The sequence below is a fragment of the Lagopus leucura genome, unplaced genomic scaffold (genome assembly GCF_019238085.1).
Source record: "Lagopus leucura isolate 7727_CA_CO unplaced genomic scaffold, USGS_WTPT01 Super-Scaffold_806, whole genome shotgun sequence".
NCBI lineage: Eukaryota > Metazoa > Chordata > Aves > Galliformes > Phasianidae > Lagopus > Lagopus leucura.
Genome location: NW_024962260.1, coordinates 973151 through 991557, shown reverse-complemented (window position 1 = coordinate 991557; position 18407 = coordinate 973151). Strand labels below are relative to the sequence as shown.

General features: G+C 43.9%; 1 protein-coding gene across 12 annotated transcripts in view; it reads right to left on the bottom strand.

The window, feature by feature from the left end:
* Positions 1 to 1172: 1172 nt before the first annotated feature.
* Positions 1173 to 18407, bottom strand: part of DEPDC5 (DEP domain containing 5, GATOR1 subcomplex subunit) — a 42061-nt gene continuing 24826 nt past the window's right edge. For 5 of the 12 annotated variants that reach the window (XM_042865523.1, XM_042865522.1, XM_042865524.1 and 2 more), the window contains exons 31-43: positions 17880 to 18013; positions 16981 to 17089; positions 14781 to 14843; positions 13057 to 13208; positions 12216 to 12293; positions 11634 to 11766; positions 10550 to 10658; positions 10029 to 10253; positions 6123 to 6292; positions 4993 to 5164; positions 3864 to 3924; positions 2792 to 2874; positions 1173 to 1964 (exon numbers count right to left, since the gene is read on the bottom strand). In XM_042865523.1, coding sequence (XP_042721457.1) covers positions 1669 to 1964; positions 2792 to 2874; positions 3864 to 3924; positions 4993 to 5164; positions 6123 to 6292; positions 10029 to 10253; positions 10550 to 10658; positions 11634 to 11766; positions 12216 to 12293; positions 13057 to 13208; positions 14781 to 14843; positions 16981 to 17089; positions 17880 to 18013 — 1785 coding nt within the window. In that variant the 3' untranslated portion in view covers positions 1173 to 1668. Of the gene's footprint in view, positions 1965 to 2412; positions 2536 to 2791; positions 2875 to 3863; positions 3925 to 4992; positions 5165 to 6122; positions 8529 to 10028; positions 10254 to 10549; positions 10659 to 11633; positions 11767 to 12215; positions 12294 to 13056; positions 13209 to 14780; positions 14844 to 16980; positions 17090 to 17879; positions 18014 to 18407 lie in introns of those variants that run through there. The other 7 variants (XM_042865529.1, XM_042865531.1, XM_042865530.1 and 4 more) reach the window with 4 other exon arrangements.

Sequence of the window (18407 nt, the reverse complement as noted above, 5' to 3'; positions counted from 1 at the left end):
TGATGAGTTACTGCTACAGCAGAGTATTTTAAGATATTAATGGGGATCAGACACGCACTGTTAACTTTAGCACACGTATGTGAACTGAATGAGCACACAGCTCAAACTCATCCTTCCTAGATGGGTCCCGCCTACTAACAGGTGAGTAGTTCCAATCACACAACAGAAACATAGAATCATTTGAAGGGGAACAGACTCCCAAAGGACATCTGGTCCCACTGCCTGCAGTGCACAGGGACACCCACTGCTCCATCAGTGCTCACAGCCCCATCCCCGACCATGGGTGTCTGCAGGGATGAGGCACCACCATCTGTCTGGGCATCCTGTGCAGTGCCTCACCACCCCCATTGTAAACAACTTCTTCCTTATATCCAATCTGAATCTCCCCTCTTTTAGTAAACCATTTCCCCTCATCCTATCACACAGACCCCACTAAAGGGTCTGTTGCTTCTTTCTTACAGAGAACCCTTTAGATACTAAAGGGCCGCTCTTAGCTCCCCCAGAGCCTTCTCTCTAGGCTGCACAGCCCCAGCTCAGCCTGTCCTTACACAAGGTGTCCCAGCCCTTGGAACATTTTTGTGGCCCTCATCTGGCTGCACCCCAACCAATCCATGTCTCTCCTGCGCTGAGGACCTCACATGTGGACACAGCACTCCAGCTGAGTTCTCACAGCACTGAGTAGAGCATAAGGGACAATCACCTTTAGGGACAGAACTGCAGCATCAGCTCTGAACAGCAGTGAGAAGGTGACAGCCCTCCGCTGCCCTCAGTGCAGTGAGCACAGAGAACAGGAACTGCCACCCACCCAGGGTCCTGCACCCACCCCACGCCCACTTCTCCTACTCACTGTGTGCTGCCTTCCATTTGCTTGGACAGTGATTGTGTACTGGAATGCAGGCACCTTCCTTTCACTGCATACAGACTTATCTTAACAATCCAATTCCTCCTTTCCTCCCATCAGCAGCTTCGTGTGGTCAGTGCTCCTGAGTTCTCTGCAGGGCGGATACTGGCCCTGCAGGGCAGCAGCAGGCTGTGTGCTCCCACTGTGTGCCACTGTGGCTGCTGGGCTCTGACCACGCTGCACACCAGTGGCAGCACCTCCTTCGGTGACATTCTCTTTTACTTCCTGTTTCTGTATTGCTGTCTGGAGTTACAACAAAACATCAGGTCACTCAATTTTCAGCATTTTTACTTATTTACACATATGAAATTTAACAGCCATCTCTCACGCTTTATCATACATATTCACACAACCAGGTACACCTCAACAGGACAAGAGAGGGACTGCAGCCTGCCAAGGTAGGCAAACAGTACCGCCCGCTTCCAGTGCCCATTAGCTGCCCCCATCACTCTGTGTTGAATGGAACTGCCCTTGAAGACCATTTGCACTTTTCTTGCTCTACTTCTGTTCTAACTGAAGTTCTGGCAACTGAGGACTGCAGCAACTTGACACCAAAAAGAGGTCCGGTGACAGGTATGGGCAATCCAAGAGCTCAGGTTCTTTTTCCAAGGGCTTAAAGAAATTCTGTTGAATATCAACAGCTATATTGATCAGGTCCCCTTGGAGCCACACGATGAAACCACTAGAAGGGCTCTTTTCCAGTCATTCTCTCCCCCTGCCTCCTTGCCACGAGGTAAAGCTTTCTCCTTACGAAATAAAGCCCTATCTCACGGAGCACTGGCATGCATCTTATCCAGGCAGTCGGTCCAGAAGAGCACGAGCCGGCCGTCTTTGTTCCAGCAGAAGTCTGTGAAGTCTTTCAGCAGCCGATCAGCAAACTTCTCGTCCCCGGTGGCGCTGGACCGCCACGTTTTTGTCAGCATGGTGTTGTAGGCCCAGTTGTAGCCAATGCGCTCTTCACAGAACATGTTCTGGTTGGTGGAGCTGGTGGAGTTGCGCCGGCGTCGCTGCTGCCCACAAGAAAATTTCCTCTTGGAATATGGCAGCTGCAAAAACACTGTCCCTAAGGGAAACAGACAGGACTTCAGCTGCAGGCAGACCTAAGTCCCTATAACCATTAGCTGACTTACTGAGTTTCTGTTAATTGCCTTTTAGCAAGGTAAAACAGAATATACTTTTCCTTCTTTGCTTTCACACAGTCTTTCTTCCTGCACTGAGAAAGAGCACTTAGTCTTGCCTTTCTCTTGGTAGAAGGGAACGAAGCAGAAGTGTAGGCCCTGATCCATCTTTCTAACCCTACATGAATTCCTGCTGTCTTCTGCAGTCTTCCTAAAGCTCTTCTCCCGTCACTGCCTTCACATTTCAGCAGCCCTCTTGAACAGGTTATTTCATTGCAATACACCATTAGCTTAGACAAAGGAGCTGACAGGATCACTTTGTAAATGTTAGTTCTAAATACTCAATCTATCTCCCACACAGTGCATACAGGTAGAGAAACATCTACAACTGACCTTAAGCCTGAGAGCACAGCAATGACTTCTCCCAGTTCCTTTCCCTTCTAGCTGCTATGTACACATTTGTTTATTCTGCTCTTGGAATAAGCTCTGCCTTATTTCTTATTATTTCTCCATCTCCTGGAAATAAAAAGTTTCAGAGACACTATAAAGTGAGATTTCAAGCCAGGGCCATTCATTAGCTGCAACACTTTGTGCTTCTCATACCATCTTGTCAGTTTTCTGGTTTGTGCTGGCTGATGCAGCTGCTTGCCATCTAACTAGGGACACAATGAGGACAGACATCACTGGCAAAAAACACAAAGTGCATGGCAAATGGTTCTTCTGTTTATGATAGCCTCCTCCTTGCCTCCAGCGCCTGCCAAGTATTGCTCACCTGTGACATGGATATACTGAGGCTTGTTCTCAGCTGGAAAGTTGAATGCAGAAGCCGAGTATTTATCCTGCACAAATCCAAATCTGGAGAAACAAACACCAGAGAAATAAAAAAAACTAAAGAGCCACACCAGCTATAATTCTGTCAGCCCAAGGCAGGGGCACAAAGGAAAACCCTCCATTATCACAAAGGCTTCTTTTTCTGTGGTCTGAAGGGGGAAAGGGACAGAGAGTTGAGTTGCTCCAAATGTCCTCTGCTCTTGCTAGGTACAGTGTGAAAAACTGCAATGCCACACACTGATCTTTGTCATAGCCCCCACGGAAACAAGGGCCTGTAGAGCAGTTCAGGAGGGCATGGAGCAGTATCTGACTAAATGAAGTAGTTACTAACAAAGGAGGGAAGAGCAATAGTCAAGAAAAACAGTCAAGCTGTAACTTCGTGACTTTGTTCGTGCTGGGTAACATTTCACATGCAACTCAGTGCAGCTCACCTTCTTTCTGTGCTAATGAAAGCATATTTCCAAGATCAAGTCCATTCCAAAAGGCAGTCACTCTACCACGAAAAAAGGCCCTGCCAGCAGCACTGTGAAACAAGCTGGCAGTTCAAGCACACAGAAGTATAGAAAGTTTACAGCAATTCCTTCTTAAGTGGGCCCAACCTCCTGTGTACAGTTCATATCCCACACCTTTGCTTTTTCTTAATTGTTGCCTGCCATCCAGATCAACACTATGTTAAGCACACACAAAGGAAACAACTGTCCCTACTCAGAGAAATGTATTTGCAGCTTGTCTTCTTCAAGTTTAGTGCAACAGAACCTTCCAAAGCCAATGCCCTCCCACATCAAGAGCATGGCCTGCCAGTGACAGGATGAAACACTGCCTACCTGCCCCTGCGCCCACAGGGGCACTTCCAGACATTCTAGTTACGTTTTGATCTCAAAACTGGCAAGCAGACTGCAGAGGGCCAGACTGCATGGAACTCAAGTCACACAGGGGTGGCTGTTCAGTGTAGGTCTTCATCCTCCATTCTCCAAAGAGGTGTGAACGTTTCAGTCATTCTGCTCTGTACATACCTGTATGCTATTGCTTCCTGCAGGAGATGCATACGGTCCCAGTATGTTTCTGGTTCAAAGCCTGAAGCAAACAAAAAGGTTATCTAGTAAAGACACTTCTTTTCCTTCTCTTTAAAAACTTTAGCTCTCCTCAGAACACCTCTGTGCATTTTAGTTTTTCTAGCAACTTCTTTTAATCCCACTGTTTTCTGACAACTGATCCCCGGAATGCCAGCTTATCAGAGGTATTGCTTGCATATATCAGCAGCAGATTCATCCCTGAATTTAGCTTTTGTATCTCCAGAGATGAAGGAAAGGATCACAATGGGGTGCGTGGGAGGGGACAAGGAGGAGCGTGGGCTGAAGATGCAGCACACCACACAGTGCACTGAGAACAGTTCAAAGTCAGAGAGGCTGCAGTGACATCACAGCAGATGGAATTGTCACTGACTGTTCCACATTTAAACCTGGACACCGGGTTATAAAGAATTAATGAAAATAAATAAAACATGCACTATTATTATTTTAAACAGAGCCTTTTACTGATTGCACCCTCTCACAATGCAATGTTGCCTCACTGTATGGGGACAGAGCTCGCTGATCTTTGAGCTCCCACCTGAGGCTTACCACAACAGCATCACACAGAAGGGTGACGTCACATTGCAGAAAAGGAGATTGCAGTTTCTAGCTCCTAATCTCATGTGCAAACACTCTTACCACGAATGTAACCATGGCAACAATAAAGAGGGTTGTGAAAGCCTAATCTCACAGAGAAGGATAAACAAATGCAGTATACAAATTCAGAGCAGCTCTGGGCAGGTGCGTAACATCACATCAAACACAGCAACTACTTGATATAGGCTTTGTGAGGGTATGCAACATCATGGCACAGATCACCAGAGAGGCAACCCCTCCTGTGCCTGGGAGCTTCCTGCTGCCAGCTGCACATACTGTTGTGCTCAACAGGCTGCCAGCACCATTTCCTCTGAGCACGACTTTCCTGAGAGCAGCTGCTGAAACCCCAAACCAGGCCCTTCCTCCAGCTAACATGGTTTGGTTAACGAGGTTCTTCTTGTCAGCTGTCTGCCAGGAAGGACCTACTTGCAGGAAAAAACATCAAGGGTAGCACAAAGGAACGAACGTCTCTTACCATCAAACAAGTGCTCACTACCCTCCTTCAGCAAGCAGCTAACATTGAGTGGGATGAACAGCTGAGCTCGAAGTGGGTCTCCATACAAGTAGCTGGGCAGAGCAAAGGGGCCTTCCAGGACTGGAACCAGAAGGAATCCACAGGATGTGGCTTTCCGATGCCAACCCTGAACCTGTGGAAAGGATTGAAACAGTGACTCACACAACACATGTGGTGGGGCACCAAGGTGCACAGGAGCAACTAATTCCCCAAGAATAGATCAGACAGCTCAATTCTCCACTGGCACAGCTCGCTTTGCATGGCAGACACACAAGTGTCCTTGTAAAAGCAGTACAAGCACAAGGCTTTCCTTTTTTAAGTGCCACATCAATCAGAAAGCACTTTAAAATAGGACATTTTTCAGGAACTGATTCAGCCTACTTATCATCAGTGGCTAAGCACTGCTGCTTTACTGGAACAGTGCAATAGATTTTAAATTAAAGCAAAAACTCAGCCATTGTTTGGCTGAGTTGGGTGAAACCTGGTACTAATAGTTTGAGTTTTAAAGAAGATAAAAGAGAAAAAAAATCTAAACATTAAAAAAAAAAAAGAGAGAAATACTGCTTGCATTTGCAATTTGAAATGTTCCCAGGAAGTTTTAAAAACTGAAATGCACTGCTGAACAGGAAGATTCCACTGCTCAGAAAAGCCTTGTCCTGAAAGGAATCCCACTCAATTTTAATTTATTGTTATTTTTCTTTTTAGGCTTGGGTCAAGAAGGAACACAACGCAAAACAGATTCCCTTCCAAAGACTCTGTTCAAGGTCTAAGGTTTGCTCAGGTGGGACTTAAATAGCACCTCCACCCTGCACTGACCTCTGCACAGCACGAATGGAGCCCTCTAAAAGCAGAGCTGTCCTGCAGACATAATGACTATGGATTGCATGATAAACACTGACCAGATGCAGCAATGCTAATGACCATCAGCAAAATTACCTGGAAATGGAAAAGGCAGCAGATCCAACTCCTCATGTCTCCCCTAATGCTTTCCACCAGCTTCACATGACAGACATGTTCCTCAGCAGTATGAGGGATACAAAGGCCAGAAGGGCACTGCTGTGACTACCTTGCACACAGGGACTGACTCTTACCATCTCAAAAAGAACAGCTGCAGTCACTGCCATCCAGTGTAACTTGATTTCAAAGGCAGCATTCAAGGAGAAATTGCCATGATAGTAACAACTGCACCACTCCAGCCGGTCCGTGCGGTTATTCACATCCACATCAAGTGTCACCGTCCGTTGCTCAGGCACTGTAGCAGCTACACAGCCAAGGAACAGGGGTACATTTAAAAGATGTACTCAAGAGAAGGAGGGAAGTTGGGTAAAAGAAAAACAAAACAAGACAAGCTACTCGAAATGAATTTGTCCTCCCACTCCTCCCCAAATGTTTTTGAGTTGCAGAATGGTCCCAGAATGCTGCCTATGTAGATCAAAAAAGGCAAAAATAAAATAAAAGTATTGCTCAAATGGGGAGGGGGGCTATGTCATAGAATTATCTTCCCAAGAAATGAACAGGCACTTAAGTTGCAATGAAGATACAGAACCAAGAGTCAAGAAGGTCATCAACTGGTGGCATCAGAGCAAACAGCGAGGCAGCCCCATCTCCTTCACAGCCAGTTTGGTTTTAGTACCTCTATGTGACCCCATGAGAAATCACATGGTGCTGCTGCACAGGGCAGGAGCATTCCAGGACTTCCTAGAGCCAAGGGAGATTAGAAATTGAACTCTGTGTATCTTTAGCCCCATATCAATATCCCACATTACCACGTGGCTATATACATATATAACTGCACATACAGTGCTTTTTGTAAAAGCAAGAAAAGTCAGCCAAGACACATGCAGCAGTGTTAGCATCACTGCAATACTCCGTGCTGCCTTGCAGTAAGTGCTGGAACAGTGCCCAAGATGCATCTCCTCCTGTGCCCTACAGCCCAGCATCCCAGTGAAAGAAAATCCCAGGTATCAAGTAAAAGAGAAACGGAAGCAAAGGAAGTGGAGTAGACCTGTGTGGTGTCACAAGGGGACTGCGAGGTCAGGGACAGAAATCAGATCACCTGAGCTTCAGTCTGAAGTTCTGCTATGAACCACTGCTGTCACTTCCAACTTTTCTTTGTACAAGAGAATCATTTCACATTTCCATAAAGTTAAATACTGACAGAAACGAAGGGCTGCAAAACCACTGTTGAAAAACTTGTGGTGGCTTTTTTTTCTTTTTCCTTTCAGATTGATGCACAAGGGATGCATACTGCTATTTCTTGCTTAAGTAGAGGCTCACATGCACTCTTTTATGAGGTCAACTTTTAAACAACCTCATCATTTAATGACTTAATGGCACTAAAAAATGGTTGAAGTTGGTCCTGAAGTAGATGGGACAGTTCCCACCTCCACTTCTACTCTAAGTTGGCAGGACACGATTTTCAAGGTTAAAAGCCAATATTTTATATTGCCATTACTGCAGCTTAGGAACAGATAAAAATAAAGGAAAAATGGAAGAACACCATCCAGCTTTGTTTTGTAAATAAAATCTATGTTTGTCTGCTATAGTCAAACAGAGCAACATCTTGGATTCCCATTTTCTTGCTCCTTTTCAGTGGATTATCAACGTGCATTACAAGATTACAGTGTCAGTTTTGTAATGAAGTATGAATCCCATTCTGAGATGGTGGAAAGCAAATCCCAAAAGTGAAAGCAGCTTAGCTGGGCAGATACCAGTTGTTAGCTGTCAGTTGTAACATTACAGACCAGTGTGTGTGAAGCAACACACAGTGAAGAATGAGCTCCCTGCTCCCTCAGGCTGTTCTTTTTTCCAGACAACACAACCTCCCCATTAGGGTTGCAGTCCGCCTCTCCACCTTGCCTGCAGCTGTAATTCAAAGGCAAGGCACCAGGAAGGCAGTCCAACCAGGTCAGCTAATCACAAGGACCTTACAAACAGATGTGAAATATCCACGTCACTGAATTTAAAGCTTCAGATTGAAACCGATTTAATTCTGATTAAACACCCTGCCTTCCATAGACCCGACTTTAAGAGAACTCACCTGCTTCCAATTGACTTGTTCTAGCAAGTATTTAACTAAGGATTTATTGAGTACATCGGAGAGGAGCAGGCAGGTTATTCTCCAGTCACAGACTACACTACATACACGACTAAAATGGCTAGTGCATGCATTGCTATAAATCGGAAGGGACAAGATTAAGTGTATCACAGGTCAGACTTCCACTGGGAAGGAAAGGGGACAATCACTGGGCAATTATAGGGGAACTGGGAGGGAAAAAGATTTTAGAGATCCGTGGAGCTTGTTCCAGAGCTCCCAATGCTTGCATGCAGTTTTATATCACAGCCTGACATTTAGGGAAGGTGGGGAGGGGAAGAAAGAAAATCCACAACCAAATCAAAGCCAAGAGAGGAACAAATGAAGTCACGTGGACCAGATGTCATCTGGGTTTAGTAAAGCTCCTTGCCTCAGATGAGCTGGTAACATTTCTTTGGGAACCCTGTTTAGAAGAGGAACAGCACAGAAACATCAGTTGAAACAGTTCCTTGGTAAGGAAACTGGATCTTCCTCCAGGACCCTTATTTCTCAAACAACTATGTGAGCTATCTGGAGGTATTTTTCATTATTCCAAGAACTGCATGTTAGTTAAACACCAGAACAGAAATAATCACAACTGAAATGAATGTTACACAGGTGTACACTCCAACAAACACTGTGGGAATACTGCTGGCTCTCTGCCCACTTCCCCAGGTGCAAGCTTATGAGTCTCAATTTTCTCATCTCACAAAAGAGAATAGACATAGAAAAGTGGTTTCTCAGCCTATGTAGTGAGTAAGAGATCAAAGGAGGAACACGATCCAGCCCAGGCCCCTCCAGCCTCCACAGTGCTCCTACACCAGCCTACGTTCAGGCTTTGGCTCTGGCAAATCCTTGAGCTAATGAGGTTGGATACTGGCCAAGGCAGCAGATTTATCGTGTGACAAGGAAAAATATCCAACATATGTTGGCTTCAGGGAATTAACCATTAGTTCAAACTTGCATCCTTAACACTTTCCCACTTCTGATGCTGCTCCTCTTCCAACAAGGCTTTCAGAAATACACAAAGATGACTGTAATTCCAGATTTAGGAGATACTGCACAAGCAATAAGAAGCTGAGAACAACAGAAGTTTTTAATCCCTAATCGAGATGGGCTTTTAAAAGGTGTATCTAATAAATCTGAAACTACAATTCCATAGCAATTATTTCTCTGGTAATTTTGAACAGGGAAAGGGGAACAAAAGCAAGTGAGTCAGGCTGGCCTGGAAATAAATGACAAAGCAACAAAGTCAAGCATGCAACCAGTATGTTTCACGGGCTGTTAGTGGCAGCATTATAGTTCACACATTACAAAATTTCAGATATCATAATGGTTTCTCATTCAGGAACACTATTATTTTTGATATGCAATCCCTGCTGCTTCTACGCTGCAGAGACAATTTGTAGCTGGGCTTCCCAGGCTTTAATATAGGGGGTCTCTCTATCAATGATTCAGATTAGCCAAGAAGCCTGGAGCACATAATCACAGAATGCTTCTCTAGCACATCTGGATCAGACTGGGACTCTTGCCATCGAGAAGCAACTCAGCATGTCATTTCAGGCAGTTTGCCTGCTTGGCTGTTTCACAACAGATTGAAGAGTTCCTCTGGATCCACAAGAAGGCAGGTTAGTGTTCTCCTTCGTGAGTTCTAGAGGATGCCATGGCAGTTCAGTAACACACAATTCTTCCACCATACTTTGTTTCAAAATAAATTCCAGTACTCAGAAGCAAAAATTGCCCTGCCCAGCCAGTGAAACACACCTCGGACATTCGAGTTTACCTGCAAGACACATGGAAGGCCAGCATGAAATCTGCAGCTTTACTGCTGGTCCACGTGAGATCATACCCTTGGCTGGCTGCTCTTCCCCCTTCAAACTATCCCCGTGAACTTCCCCAGCTGTCACCTGTGCTGTGCATCTACCTAATAATGCAGCTGCCTGGCTCCGTCCTCCGAAACTGCGGCTAAAGGAACTGTGCCTACTTGCATAGGAGGCTGGGCGGCTGGGCAGCCAGGGCAGGAAAAACGCGGGGATTTCCGAGTGCAGGAGCTCTTCTGCCACAAAGGCCACCTCAAACCATTTCCTCTGGAAGGCAGAGAAGTCATCCATGGCAGCTGTGTGCCACATGGCAGGCTGCTGCATGCCCACTGAATAAAAGGCAAGGGGAGGGACAGAAGACCATTAGAAACAAGTGCTCGGGATCAAGACAGAGAAGATCTTTCTAAAAATGGGTAAGGAAAACAAAAATATTAGGCTATGTTGTCTGCATTTTTTTTTTCTTTTTAAATAATATTCCCAAAGTCTACATTTCCTCAATTCTCTTTAGAGCAATGCTTTTGGTTGCTCCCAAAGTGCATTTCTGCTGCAACACCCATCAAGAATCAAGTACAGCTAGCAATTACGCAAAGGAATAATGAGGAATGCCTCGTAACACAATTCTGACCTCGGTCAGGTTCTTTGTCCACAACAATCTTGTAAAAATAAAAGCCATAAATAAAGGTTCGTAAAGCTTCTCCAGATGCATGGACAATCAGCTGCTCTTCCAGCATTTTCTGAACAAAAAAAAATAGAACAAAACAACACAATGGAAAAGAAGTCATTCTTTAGCTACACAGAAGATTATTAAGGAACAGTTGGAAATCAGTTTTCTCCCTGACATCTTTTTGTTCAGATGTGTGCCTATGGAGAATACCAGCAATGTTATCTCTTGATATTCAGCAAAGTCCTCATCTTCTGGAGAAACTGCATTTGACCTTTCCATAGATGTCTGCCTTCCTCCCTTACCATGCTCTGGATTTACAGATGGATTCACAGGGAGAGTTCAGAAACATTCTAGGTTCTCCATTAATTGATATGGGATCTCAGTAGAGCAATGAGCTCCAAAACATTTCCAGCCACTGCCCAGACACAGCTCAATATGGAAGACAGATTCATGAACACAACCATCATGTGCTTCAGCACTCCTAAGACAGAGGACATTTGCTGATCGTATATGATTGATATACAAACAACTTAATTAACCAAACTAATTACTGCAAGACACAAAAACACCACACTGTGGTGCTTTGTGGTTCCAACACAATGGAGAGTTCATGGTAACTTGCAGCTAACTGGAGTTTTATGCAGAACTATCACTATGTATATGAGTGCTACAATAACATATATACATTACTACTGAAGACCACACTGCTGTTTTGTGATATGGAATCCTAAAAATTCAAACTTTTTAAGAGAAAATGATTCTTTGCTAAGATATAAATCAAGCAGCACTAGGGAATGCATATTTACTGTAATTTCCATCACCAACTAGCATCTATCATCTCAGAAGAGCAGAAAATGTTGGTAAAAGTTACTTTCAGTAGTATCTTCGTGACCTCGTGTTCTGTTGAACACATTTTTCAGCATCTATCAAGAGTAGGATTTTAATAAGAAACAGGAATTAGTGCAATGCTTTCCTCCACTATTCTACTGTCTTCAAAGAGTGGGGTGTTTCTGGCCCTCTCTGCTCCCCGAGGCAGTTCCCTTACCTGCATTATGTCAATCGCCATGGCTTGGGTTTGCACACCTTCCACGTTATTCACCAACCAATGCACAACTTCTGCACTGATGAAACAGGATGGAGAGAGGCCCTTCTGCTCAGAGAGCAGCTGGATCCCTGTGCTGAAACACAGCAAGTCAAACACGTTAGCACAGCCTGCTCAACAATTCTGTTTAATTACTAAGACAAAAATCACTGTTGGGTGGAAAAAAAAAAAAGAAGAGCTAAAGATAGAAGACAGTAGGTGCACAGTGTCCCCAAAGTGGAATTTTTGTTTGTTAGTTTTGGGTGATAAGATAAAGATGACAGCACTTCAGTGTTACTCTCACTGAGAATTCTCACTTTGGCAGGACCAGAACTCTAGTAACTGAAGTCTGTACTGCAATGCTGGTACCTCAGTGTTTAAAGATCATTGCTGGAGAGATTGGAACTGAAAGCAAAGAAAAGTTGGAGAAACTCTTTCACATTTCTCATTCACATTACAGGAGTTCTCCTGTAAGTGAGACCATGCCCCACATCCACTTACAAAACTTGGAGACAGATGTTAAGCATATTTGGATTAAACACTTACGTAGGATGTTTCATGGCTTCGAGAATCTCCATCAAGGTGGAGGACGAAGTCAAAGAGCTTACTGAGCACTGCTGAGAGCTGCAAAGCAAACAGACCTATGTTCAAAAAGCAGGGCAGCTCGCCAGATTTGCTCCAATATGAGCACTTCAGAAAAATACTGATTTCTCCTCTGAACAACGACTTAGTTACATTTATTTCCTGTTTCATTCTAACATGGACAACTAGAGGCATTACACTCCTTTCTCCCTTTCTCCCCCTGAGGCTGTCAGGTTATTGCTACAGAGACCCAATTCACACATGTGGGATGAAGACACAGAACAGCAAATACTCTAAAACTAGCTTTTTTTTTTTTTAAACTTTAATATACAACTACAGGAAGCAGGTGCTGATACAGTTTATTTTTGAAGTAGCTTCCTCCCTGGTGTCTTTCCTCCAGGTTGGATCCTCTTGGATTTCTACAACCCACTCCACCCAATAAGGCCTGCAGGGCTCCCTCTGTTGAACAGACAGAAGGCAGATGTCAGTGATGTCAGTTCAAAGCCTGGCCTTCTGCTAACAGATTTCAGTCACAGAATGCCCTCATTTCTAGAAGAACGAAGCTCTTTTTGGAGGTGGAGCAATGAGACCTTGGTTCATTTAATTCTGGAAAACTGGGTTGCAAGGCTTATTTTTCACTACTGCTCTTTCTGCACATGGAAGAGTCTCGTGACAAATGCCTTCTAGTGCTGACAGACACAGCACATCTTGTTCTCAGGTTCCTGTTTAAGTGCCTATTCCACAACACCTGAAGGAGGAATCTACTGTGCAGATCCACTGTGCAGCACTACTGTGCTCCTCTTACCTGCCCTCTGCAGCACCAGCTGTTACATATCCTTGGTCTGTTGTGCTCTGGGAACTTCCCAAGCTCTGAGTGCTGCCCCTCTCAGCTGACTGCCCTGTGTTTATCAACGTATTGGCATCTGAGGTTCCAGGAACTGATTGATCTATAGAGACCTGCACGGAGTAAAGACACATTTATAAGATTTACGATGTAATCTTTCCTCCGTTTCCTTTCTTCCCCTGCCCTCCCAATTTTCCATCTCAGCTTAAGTTTGTCAATGACAAGCAGTACTATAAAGCTAGAACAAGCATACAGTGAGAGCATAAACGCAGTCTTTCTTTTGTTACCACCACAGAGCTGTTGACAAACATAAATTTACCTATGCTGGCATTCCACAGTGACCCTGGTAAAGAGGATGAGGATTGACAACTGTGTTGAAAGAACCACTGACAAATTAATAATCCCAGTCCCAACCTGACGTTTTCAGTTTGAGTAAGTGTGATTATAAACATGCAATGGACAGAACAGGAAATTTAGTCACTATGAGAAAGTAGTAAGCAGTTAGAGAAAACATTTTCAACTCTCAGACAAAAATATGCAGATGTACTACACAGAATTCAAGTTTCATAATGCACGGAATCAGTTCATCTTCCTTTCTTCCTTAAGGCAGTACTGGGAGGCTGGCTGGCACCCACCCACACCTGTGTCACTGAGACAACAAGAACATTTTCCCCCTGCAGGAACATTTGCACTATTCCACGGTAGACTGAATAGTTCAAAAATTAACATAAAATCTTTTCAGAAAGAACATGAAAGATTCAGCAAAGTACAGGCTGTAACTGCCATCTGTCTTTAACACGTATGGCTCAGGAAAGACATTATATAAAGCTAGAAAGGTGGGGGAGAGGAATATGAACAGCAGAGTAACTAAGCAACTCAAGTTAGTGTAAATATGAGGGCTGATCTGCCATGATGAATCCACAGCACAAACACAGCTAAAAAAAAAAATCACAAAGCTGGTAGTTTGATTTAGAGGTCTGACAGTGAGACCAGAATTCTTCATATTGTTTTCCATTTCTTCCATCCCAAGGATCTCTCATGCTGCAATGGCAGGTGTCCCTCTTTGAGCAGCCAGAAATGGCAAATGCTGACATGGAATCTACAGTCCCCACACTCAGCTAAAACCACTCTCCCTTCTCAGAGCTCACTTAAACCAGCAGTATTTTCTACTGTTATACTGTATTATTGCTAACTCTTAACTGCTGTTAGGTGTACAAACAGCTTCTGTCACAGTGGCTCTTAAATCAACATGAAAACAGTATTTTCTGCCCTCAGTTTTTTTAAGAACTCGAGGACACAGTTTGGTTTGGATCTCTCACAGTCAAAGACCACACAAGGAACACAGATGAGAATGGGGTAAGTAAGCTGTTGCCATTTCACTTAGCAAGGGAAGTTGGAAAAGCAGTACTTGGTGAAACACAGAAAGAGAAGCTTCAGTAGTTGACAAGACAGTAATGCAAAGGACAGTAATGCAGGGCACATGAATATCCAAGGCACACCAAAAGTATTGAATGGTAGAAGGAAAGAGTCACATCCCCCACCACTGGTCACTCTGTCCTTTTAGCACTGTGCATCTCTCAGCAAGCAGATCTGGAAACTAGCCAAGTTGCAAGCTCAAGACAACCAATGCTCTCCATTGCCTCAATCCAAAAGCCAGAGATGACAAGACCCCATTCAAAACTAACCTGTGAGAAGAAAGTTGAAGCTGAGCGAGGGCTGCGAACAAAATCCATAAAGAAGGCCCCATCCTGAAGGCATCAGAGGAAGTAGGCCCATTAATGGCACCAGGAACAAGGAGATGAAGCAAATACAAAGTTGTGGAAGTACAAAAATGACCACAGAGAGAAAGTAAGAGGAGAATGTAAATCCCAAACAGATCCAGAACGTCAGGTGCAGCAGAATGCAGAGAATCAGGAGTTACACACGTACCCTTGCTTTCTCTCTCTGTACCAAGATATTGCTCTTCCTCAGCATAGATGCTTTTCCAAAGTTGTGAAAAACACACTGACCAGAAGCCAATTCAAAACTGTGGCCTTTCCTCCACACTTTTATAAGAGAAAGACTTGAACTCTAGAGTAAGAGGGTTTTCATCCCACATGCAAAGTTAAACAGTGATACAGGAAATTGCAGAACCACGTGTAATGACACACATACACAGTAGGCCAGCTTTTTTCTGGTCCCAGTCATTCAAATGATACAGAGGGAGAGGCAAAGCAGCTCTTTTCAGAAAGCATACTGCTCCTGTCAAATGCAGGTCTGGCATGATGTAAAGAAAAAGGAAGAAAAATCCATCAAAAGATCTTCCAAACACTGTACTTAACACTTCATGCAAAATCAAAACAGGCACTGCCTATGCTATGCTCCCTGCCTACTAACCAGCCCCAGATGAATGTATCTTTTGCTGCTATTCAAAGACATGTCAAGATTTCTTATCATAAAAGACAATGCATTGGAACTCGACTGCATTTTCATTCTCTATTTGCAACTCTTTATCCTGTTCCCTAGGTAAAATATTTTGCCTACCTTGCAGCTAAGAGGATGCTTACATGCAAATGAAACATTTCATGGAAAGAATCACTACCAGGGTTACATGGCTGGCAATTTACATAGCACAGAGATAATGCCAGGCAATGTATATCCATTAGGGCAAAGAGTCAGCAAAGAGATTCTGCAGCAGACCAATTACTGCATTAAATAATTATGTATTGTATAGTAACTGGCTGAAGTGACCTGTCAGTCCTACTCTGAAACAGAGAAGAAGTGGAGCCAGGGCTCAGTTTTGATCTGGAACAATTCCAGTGCTAGCAGCATCTCAGGAAAGGATTTGCTCCTGTGGCTGCTGACAGAGCACACAGCTGTGACAATTTGTCAGTACTTGGGCTGTAAGTCTGTGGGCAGCAAACAGACATACCTGTGCTGTCGAGCCCTAACAGGTCTGTGTGTCCTGGACACACACAACACACGCTTGTTGATGTTTCCAAGTGCCTGCAAAGTTGCCAGATAAGGCTACCTGTCCAGTGGAACCCTTCTGACAAGCATAACCCATCAATTTGCAGACTCCAACTTACAAGAGGGGCCTTGTAAGAGCAGCTCTTGTAAGGGGCCTTACAAGAACAGAGTAGAGGGGGACAATCACCTCCCTGCCCCTGCTGGCCACCCCTCTTCTGATGGAGTCCAGGATAATGCATAACCACTCCACTCACATCTTTCTGTGCCTTACATGAAATTTTCACTGGGTTCAGTGGTAAAAAGAAACATTCATCATTTCCATATTTAAAAAGGGAAGGCACTCGCAGCACAGTTCACAGGAAGGCTGAGAAATAGTATAGCTCCTTAAGGGCCTGAAGAAAGCAAGATGACAGTCTTCTCCATCCTGGAGTACAGTTAGTGCAGGAAAGACATCAAACTCATGATCCAGGAACACACCTTCCTCAAACAGAAGTAAGCAACTGGAGTTCCAGCTATTAAGATTCCACTGAAGCTTCACACATGGTTTAATTCTGCTCTGTGAGACAGTCACCATGTAGGTGTAGGACTGCACTGTACTGTTTAACCTAAAATGAAACTCTGACTGAAATGAAGTGTGCTGCCAGGAAAGGAAATGGGCTAATTAACAATTGCCACCATGTAAATTAGCGCAAGAGAGTTTAGCAAATGCTGAGATAAGCATCCCAGAGATTTCATCAGTGTGCAGTCATTAGAGCACAGTTGTGCCCCAAACTCTTCTTTATGCCCTCACACACATCCTGGGCACAGGACCACTAGCTGAATTACAGAGTTAAACATGGCATGAGGTAGTCGTGTTCTTAGAATAATAATCCTCTTTACTTAAGAATTTCTCAAATAATAAATAGTAGGCATAAAAAAGGACCAAAAATGCTTTACCTTACGAGGGCTGTCCATGTAGGTGGGTGTGATAGCAATGCTCCCACTCTCTGATGGCTGCCCAGAGCTCTTCCCAGAGAGCATTGCTGCCTGCTGCTCCCCCAGACTCCTAAAACAAAGGCAGGAATTCAGAGTTTGATTAAATACTGCCAGTTCTGCCTGAAGACAAGCATTGGGGAAGGGAGCTACAGTATTCTCAGACATTTGCTTCTCCACGCTCTGAAGCACAGAGCCAATCCAATATTTTTTTTTAAGTACTTCAGATTTTTTACCCCACAAAAACAAAATAGTTCCTTGAACCTACTCAAATTTCTTACCATTACAACTATAAACATCTCTTATTCCTGACAGCAAAAGTGTTATAAATTGTTTTCAGCATATCTGGTATTAGCACTCTGAGTTTCTTCAAACCATTCTAGATCAGTACCAAAAAAAAAAAGCCCTCAGAAGTTTCAGAGGCATTTCAATAAACATCAACAGTACAAACAAGATATTTTCTTTAGGCTACGTTCATCAACCAACATTTGTATTGAGCCCACCCTACAGATGTGTACACTTCTGTATCCATATGAGCTTAACTGGAACAACTGTACTGGCAAATTAGAAATGATGACACATCTGGTATGTGATGGATTGCAATTCTAGGGTCTCCTTGTTCCTTTTCAGTCTTGTCATTCTAGAAGTACTACAGAAACATAATAAAAAGAAGTTCCAAGAAAAGCCCAGTGCACTCTGAGCTCTGCCACAAGGTTAGTGGAGAAGCAAGATCCCACACCACTCCCTTTTTCAAAACAAAGTTCCCCTGCCTGCCTTAGTCAGTCCAGGTGGAAGATATGCATGAAAGATATCTATGAAAGATAGCCTACGTTTTTCCACACACCCTAACTGTAGAAACTCACTTCTGATTGGCTTCCATCTCCAGCAGAGCTGAGAGTGCTGAGGTTCCTTTCTTCCCAATGGGAGGCCCAGGCTGCTCCAGAGAGTGGGTGGGGAGCGGACCAGCAATCTGCAAGCCTTTCATGGCAGACCCTTTCTAACAGAGGAAAAATGAAAGCACAGACCTGAACAAGCCAGGATTAACTAGTAAGCAAGAACACAGCATCTCACGTCAGCAGGGCTCTACTAATCAAACTTAAAAAATGGAGCTAAACTACAAATAAATGAGAAATGGACTGATGTTTTTGAAAGGATGCTGTTGACAAAATAAAACATATATTCTCCTGGTAACAAGGTGGCTTTGCTCCAAAATAAACCACTCCATTCAGCATGTGAATTTAAAGAGAACTTAATATGCACTAACCAGTTTCTCACAGTCCTTTTTAAAACCACTGTTTACCAGGTATTCATCTATACAGTTCTCTTTTTCTCAATCCTTTTTCTAAGTCTGTAGCACACATCCAACCAGATAAGAGAAGTCTGCAGCCTCA